At 44.0% G+C, this 8,018-nt stretch overlaps 1 protein-coding gene across 2 annotated transcripts; it reads left to right on the top strand.

The window, feature by feature from the left end:
- Positions 1 to 92: 92 nt before the first annotated feature.
- On the top strand, positions 93 to 6,388 carry LOC134038737 (creatine kinase S-type, mitochondrial-like). Of its 2 annotated transcripts, none has more exons than XM_062484281.1 (10): positions 93 to 219; positions 2,226 to 2,412; positions 3,003 to 3,201; positions 3,551 to 3,646; positions 3,794 to 4,015; positions 4,909 to 4,994; positions 5,238 to 5,361; positions 5,473 to 5,607; positions 5,747 to 5,872; positions 5,972 to 6,388. In XM_062484281.1, exons 2-10 carry the CDS (start codon positions 2,264 to 2,266, stop codon positions 6,086 to 6,088), a joined length of 1,254 nt encoding a protein of 417 aa, XP_062340265.1. In that variant the 5' UTR covers positions 93 to 219; positions 2,226 to 2,263; the 3' UTR covers positions 6,089 to 6,388. The 2 variants fall into 2 exon arrangements, with proteins under 2 accessions (XP_062340265.1, XP_062340266.1); XM_062484282.1 differs by lacking the exon at positions 4,909 to 4,994 and adding an exon at positions 4,333 to 4,418.
- Positions 6,389 to 8,018: the final 1,630 nt, after the last annotated feature.

Below are 8,018 nucleotides of genomic sequence, written 5' to 3'. Positions count from 1 at the left end.
TGGATATGGCTCCTGCTCCTTAATGGCAGTGAACTCTGGAGAAACATGATTGGTAGGCATGTGGTCTTGTTCCACCCATTGGCTCAATGGTGAGATAATGTCTGATTGGTCTAAAGAACAGGTTGTAATCCCACATTGGGGGAGGAGCATTTAAAGACAGTGGGGAGGCAGACTTCTGAGTGAGATCTTAAACAGGGAGGGATAGCGATTCATCCACAGGTACTGTACCTTTTCTTCCCCTCTTTTTCTGTCATACAGGGGCTAGCGAATTCCCAAAGCATTAAAAATTAATTAACCAATAGTTTAATTCATAATATGTATTCATATTAAATGGGAAATGTATTGGGAAAATAGAAAAACATTTTTATACTGTTTTGTCTTTTATGCAATTGTTGTGTGACTGTTTTACAAGCAAGTGGATGCAGGCTTATTACACTGGTTGGTAGCTCAGTTGATTAGTGTTGTGATAAGTGTTACGGAAGTACAGTTTTGAAAATACAATTATTTATTGAGTTGTCTGTTCACAAATAGCAAACACTAACAATCAATATTTTTCTACACAACATCAAGTATAAATTGTGTTTTTTTTATCAGTAGGAAATGCCAGGACACAATGTCACTATTCATTGTCAGCTGTCCCTTATCATGGAGCCATTGTGCAACTTTAACTCTGAGTTCAGCTCTCTTGCCTTATGGCCTATAGGATGAAGTTGTTCCAAGCCACTAGCCTGGGTCAGTTTTTCTGTTACTTCCCCCTATGGAAAAGGTAAGGATTTAAGGAAACTAAACTGACCTTGGATCTGCTGTTGAGAGCTGGTTATGGTGTAATCTCAACCACAAAGCTGTATAATCCACGGTGACACTAACCAATAGAGGCCTTTTGAGGCCAGTGTGAACAGTACTCCGACACCACCTGGACAACCTGCTGGTGTCATTTCAAAGCTCGCGATTTGTAGATCAATCCTCTCTCCACTTTCACCTACCGTACTGCTTTTCTATCTTTTTTCGGTCATCTCTTTGAACCTCTGCCCCCCCTGCCCTCTCTTCTATATGTTGGCTGGAGGGTCTAGTCTCAGGAACTGTGGCTAGATCAGAATGTCCCTGGTGATCAAAAGGTCTGGGCAAGGATTTATGCCAGACAGGGCTTTGGCACAGGAGCCCAAGCTCAGGATTTCTCCAGAGGTCTATAAATAATGCCAATGACCCAGGAAGACCCCTCAATCACGCTTGAAGATTGCATGCTTGGAGTCTAAATCCAAAGGACAGAAAGGTCACAATATTGGGTTGAGGAAACAGAAAGATGCTGATGGGCAGACTAGTCACTGTGGGCGCCTGATAATGGTCTTCCTGGCTTGCAAACGCTATGAATCTGTCAACGAATCACTGAATAACTGTTCACAGCCCTTTTTAAAGGCAAAGTCCTGCTGCTTACTGTGATTCCCCTCTGACCAGGAGATTAGTCTCCTATCTATCTCAGAGCTCCTGTCTATATCTGTCCTTCGGGTTTTAAATGACAGTAGATATGACCTTCAGACGTCTGCCTCAAGACTTAAGATGGGAAAAACCTCACCAGGACAAGGGTTATAACACAGGGGTTTTACGTGATTCATGAGGTTCACAATACAGTTTTAATAGGGTCTGTAGCATTATATTCTTTATTGATTATTAAGCGTTAGTTAACATTGACAAACCTCATCCATACCCGCTGAAGAAGGACAACTTTACCTGTTTGTTGGAAGCGTCCATTTTGTGTCAGCCAGTCTGAGTGCTAAGAGGCGTATACCAAGAGGCTACATGACCTCAGCTTATGCTGCCATCTGCCACTACCTCTCCTACTCTAAGCCTGTTAATTTACTGTAAACGGTGTGTGGGTGTGTGTCTGTGTGTACGTGTGTGTATTTGTGAGTGTGTGTGTGTGTGTGAGAGCGTGTGTTTGTGTGTGCGTCGGTCTGCGTCTATTGTTGGGGGTCACTGATAAACCATAGTTCATATTCAATGCGGAAACATCTCTGTTCTACTGTATGTGGTAGTTGGGTACAATTCAGAGCCTAGGGTCAGTATATGGGAGTGCCAGCTATGAGCAACACAGCCTATGATTAACTAAATAATGACCATCCGTATGCAGTCATCAGAGTTGAATGCCTAGGCTCCTCACTTCTGGAACTCTATTTTTCTGTAACCTTTCAGTAACAAAGCTTTCCTTCTCTCTTTCTTCTCCCCTCCAGTTCACCTGAATCTGACAAAAACCACCTCACTTCCAAAGATGGCTAACTCCTTCACTCGCATGATATCTGGCCGCAACACAGCTGTGCTGTTGGCTAGCCTGGGCGCGAGTTCTGTGGCAGCGGGCTACTTGATGAGTGAGTCTGGCTCTCTGATTGCTGAGGAGAGAAAGAAGCTGTATCCTCCCAGGTCAGTTGACTAAATCACTAGTTCAATGAACCATCTCCAAAATGATAACGTAATTTACACAGGCCACAAGGTGTGTGTTTGTTTGTCAGAGCATAAAGTCAAAGGTAGGGATGAAACATTAGAGGCTCACAGACAGCCTGCTCGACCTTTCCGTCACCTTCAGTGCCCTTTCGCTCACTTCTCTTACAGACACAGACAGACTCACGCACACACATACACACGTGCACACACACATTTGGCAGGAGCCAAAAAGGTCATCAGACAACTACTTTAGTTTTTTCTTTTTAGAATATTGTAACAAAGAATTTACAATGAATAATTTAAGCAGATATTTACATTTAGTCATTTAGCAGACACTCTTATCCAGAGCGACTTACAGTAAGTACAGGGACATTCCCCCGAGGCAAGTAGGGTGAAGTGCCTTGCCCAAGGACACAACGTCAGTTGGCATGACCGGGAATCGAACTGGCAACCTTCGGATTACTAGCCCGATTCCCTCACCGCTCAGCCACCTGACTCCTGATATTATTATTTTTTTTTTGTTTTTGTACAAAAACAGAGTGATTTGAGTTGACTACTTTTCTTTACAGCTCAGACTTCCCTGACTTGAGGAAGCACAACAACTGTATGGCAGCTGCCTTGACCCCAGCTATATATGGCCAGCTGAGGGACAAGTTGACCCCTAACAGCTGGACCCTGGACCAGTGCATTCAGACTGGTGTGGACAACCCCGGGCATCCCTTCATCAAGACTGTGGGCATGGTGGCAGGGGATGAGGAGAGCTACGAGGTTGGTATAGGCTTCTGTTTTTCTGGCAGACCAGTGATCACAGAGGTCATTGTGTTCAGTCATTATGTTCATCCTGCCAGTAGGTCATTTAGTCTGTCAAACAGATATCTGGTTATCCATTCTTTATTTTCTCTGTTCCACTGGCTGGCCGGATGTGTTTCTGTCTGCTAGTCAAGTCTTGCTTTGTACATCTGTCTGAATGCGTCCCTTGTGTGTTGTTTGTGTGTTCACGTGGCAAGAAACCATACAACTCTCCATCTCGGTACAATATTACTTACTTTCAGATTTTCAGAACAAATGGCAGTAGTCTTTCCTGACAGAAACCCCTCCCTCCTCCTGTTCCTCACAGGTGTTCGCTGAATTGTTTGATCCAGTCATCAAGGATAGACACAATGGCTACGATTCCAAAACCATGAAGCATCCCACTGACCTGGACTCATCCAAGGTGAAGCTCTCCATCCATCCGTCTGTCCATCCATCCATTCTTCTTTCCTTCATAGGTCCATTTTTTTTCTAATAGTGCATTCAGTAAACAGCTGGCCAATGTGCATCATGTATGATTTGGGTCCTCCACCCTCACCCTCTTCTGTAGATCACGTCTGGGATGTTCGATGAGAACTACGTGCTGTCGTCCCGCGTCCGTACCGGACGCAGCATCCGCGGCCTGAGCCTGCCCCCTGCCTGCTCTCGAGCCGAGCGCCGCGAGGTGGAGCGCGTGTGTGTGCAGGCCCTAGCCGGCCTGAAGGGAGACCTGGCCGGACGCTACTACAGCCTGGGAGATATGTCCGACAAGGATCAGCAGCAGCTCATCGACGTGAGTCCCTGATTCCCACGAACACCACCCATCCATCCACCATATGCAATCTCTCGTGTTCCTTTACTTTCAACTTGATCATGTACTATGATTGAACACTGATCTGTATTATTCTGTGAACATAAATATTTTACATTCATCCCCTGAATCCAAAGACTTGGGAAGCTCACAATTAGGCAAAACAATCCAAAAAAGAATTTGAACTGGGCCTACAGTAAAATGGAATGGCTACAATATCAAACTGTCTCAGTCACAGTGGATGTCATTTCACTCTCCTAATTCTTTCTGTCCAACCCAATCATACTGCCCCTCCGTAGGAGCACTTCTTGTTTGACAAACCCGTCTCACCTCTGCTCACATCGGCCTTCATGGCCCGTGACTGGCCCGATGCCAGGGGGATATGGTAAGGCAAAAGCAGTAAAGAGACCATTCTCTTCTTCATAGTTTAGATGGACCAAGTTTATGGGCCAAAGCAGTAGAAAACAGACTAATTTCCTCGTAGCTGTAGACACCTAGCACTGTATGTGCGTAGAAGAGAAGTATTTTTATGAGTGTTCAAATGACTTCTCAAGTGTTTCTACTGAGATTCATTTAAAGTTACTGTAAATGTGCCTCCTACGCTGCCTGTTCAACTTTAATCAAGGGGATCCAGATTATACTGGAAAACTACTGCCTGTCCAAAGCACCATTTCTTCCTAAATAATAATTCCCCAACCATCACCTCTAACCCATCTTTTCCTTTTCTAGTAACTAACTATGAAGTATCACATCTGCAGAAATCAAAGCAGAATTGCACTCCTACACAGCTCAGTATTCCCTCAAACTTCCCTTTTCCCTCCTCTGATTTTTCTTGTTGACCCCGCCCCCCACACCAACCCTCCCCTTCCTGTCAGGACCACTTCCTCTTTGACAAGCCTGTCTCACCGTTGTTGACATGTGCAGGGATGGCCCGTGATTGGCCAGACGGCAGGGGCATCTGGTAGGGTCTATAGGCTTCTCATAAACAGAACCCTCTACCCTGCATGTGTGCTGTGATTCATATATTCATGATACTTATTTGCTATTCCCCGCATGAATTGACGGGATGATTGGAATGTACTATACTGAGGTGTCTCCAAGTATAACTGACAGTTTCATGAGTGTTTCATAGTAGCAGGTTTCAGGAATGCTAAGAAAGCAAGTGAACCATGTTTCCCTGTTGTCTCGGTACTGTTTCTCCTAGGCACAATAATGAGAAGACCTTCCTGATTTGGATCAATGAGGAGGACCATACCAGGGTCATCTCCATGGAGAAGGGAGGCAACATGAAGAGAGTGTTCGAGAGGTTTTGCAGAGGACTCAAACAGGTGCAACTCCTACTTCTCCTTTCCGTCTCTACAACTCATCGAGACCTGTCTAACTTACATGCAGTGTTGTATGCCGTGACCTCAGCAGCACTGTGCTCTCCCGTCCACTAGGTGGAGAAGCTGATTCAGGAGAGAGGCTGGGAGTTCATGTGGAACGAGCGTCTAGGTTATGTCCTCACCTGCCCCTCCAATCTGGGCACTGGGCTCAGGGCTGGTGTCCATGTCAGACTGCCCAAACTCAGCAAGGTACCTCCCTCACACACACACAAACATGACAGAAATATAACTTATGACATTTTAAAATGAATTTAAATAAAATACAGAAAGAAACAGCAGGAGCGGTACCGTAATACAAGGATTTATAAAATATTGCCCTGGCCTGTAGGATCTCCGCTTCTCTAAGATCCTGGACAACCTGCGGCTGCAGAAGAGAGGTACAGGAGGAGTGGACACCGCCGCCACCGGAGACACCTTTGATATTTCCAACAACGACCGTCTGGGAAAATCAGAGGTCAGAAAACATCTAGCCTTCTATCCTTTTGTGACCTTATGCTGGTAATTCTCATAATGTTGTCATATCCATTTTAAATTGTGTTTGTGTGTGGTGTAGGTGGAGCTTGTCCAGCTGCTGATTGACGGAGTCAACTACCTGATTGACTGTGAGAAGAGGTTGGAGAAGGGTCAGGACATCAAGATCCCTCCCCCTATTGCCCAGTTCAGAAAGTAACATCCCAACTCTGAAACAAGAAGTGACCCACTCCACTGTTAGACCAATGGCAGGAAGTGAGGAACTAGGTGGGAGAAGCTAGCCCTAATCCCTCCACTCATCCCCAAACAGCATTTCCGGAAATAGTAGAAGTACTAGACTGTCATCTGGGCTGGATGTCCTGCTCTTGATGTTTCTTAGTGCTACTAAAGAATATTGCGGATAGAATAGTCTGATTCCTGATATTTGGTTAGGGGTACCTACCTCAAGCAAGGTCTAATCTGTATAACTAACCTCAATAAAAATCTATGCTTGAACATACTGATTTGACTATTGCACATTTTTAAGGAGTTCAATTGTGGACAGTCATTTTCCCTCTCTTTTACTACTGTGTCTACCTCACCAAAAAGTTACTTTAATTACATAATGTAATGTAACTAAATGTATTGTTTGTAATGAAGATAATGCTTTAAAACTGAGGGAGGAAAGTTTTGCACAACAGATTTGGACTCACTCTTCTGCATAGTTCACCTGGGTTGACAAACTGGGTAAAATGGGACACAAAAAAAGGGAGTCAGATGGCTGAGCGGTGAGGGAGTCGGGCTAGTAATCAGAAGGTTGCCAGTTCGATTCCCAGCCGTGCAAAATGACGTTGTGTCCTTGGGCAAGGCACTTCACCCTACTTGCCTCAGGGGAATGTCCCTGTACTTACTGTAAGTCGCTCTGGATAGGAGCGTCTGCTAAATGACTAAATGTAAATGTAAAATAAGATTGAATGAAGTAGAGGTCCTGGGTAAGAAGCACCTGTTTGAAATGAAAGAAGCTCATGTTCCTCTGTCTGTAGACCCACAGTTAGGCAGCTTAGTCACTCAGGGACCAATTGACCTTCTTTAAAAGTTCTTAGTGACGTGTAGCTAATGAAGCTTATGTCTGCACTATATTTAAAATCTTAGTGGGTTAGTGGGGGTGGGAAGTATTAGACAATGTGTGGGACATAGGATCTCCAAATCTCTAAGAAGTAGTAGCAGTACAATAGTTCCTACCCCTTTACACACAAATTCATAAACCATAGAATGATGAGATGAGATACAGATTGGTTATCTTATTCCAGCGCAAAGTAGAAAGCTACCTGTAAACTGGCCTAATCAGAGGTCGTCTCTGTATCATAGGGTGGGGTGAGGTCTCTGTCCTGAAGCTAAACAAATATAAAAACAAATGCAAATACAGGCAACCCAGGCCTGGCAGACACGTCTTCAGTGTTTGGAGAGCAAATTGAACACAGCTCACCTAACACAATATACGCAGATCTATGATCATGTACTCATCAAGCCTTTATGTACATTAGGGCTGCAGCAAACGACAAACAAAACAAATTTGATTTGTTTTGAATTCGAAATATATAATCGACCTATCTAGTTACTAATTATTACACACGATAACATTTTTGGTTTAAAGTTTTGTAAACTTTCCCACACTGCAGTTTGGCTTCGTTTGCACCATAGACTGTATCTGGTTTGCACTCCCAACCTGCGCACTCCGACATTCTCATAAGTACAGTGTCGTCTGGTCTTCTACGGGAGCGTAGTCTAGAGCTACAGCGCCACACTGATCAAATAACGACTTGTCGACAACAGAAATATTTGTCGACACATTGTAATTAATAGTCGATAACGTCAACTAATCGTTTCGGCCCTTCTGTACATAGTATTTTTACAAATATTGTGGCATCCATCTGAAAGTCTGAACATGTGATTATTTGTAGGTGGGCAAGTTTCACACACCAATATTATATATTTTTACTTGTGTTATTGAACAGTGCACTACTTTGTCAGTGCTCAGCATATTCAGTCCACAATCTGTCTCTCATTCTATTGCAAATACCACTTTTTTGTGACAAAATAGTGACTAACAACACAGCACTTCCACAGGAAAATATCTTATCGGTGTTCCT

This window comes from Osmerus eperlanus, chromosome 18 (assembly GCF_963692335.1).
Source record: "Osmerus eperlanus chromosome 18, fOsmEpe2.1, whole genome shotgun sequence".
NCBI lineage: Eukaryota > Metazoa > Chordata > Actinopteri > Osmeriformes > Osmeridae > Osmerus > Osmerus eperlanus.
This window is presented reverse-complemented; position numbering and strand designations above follow the sequence as displayed.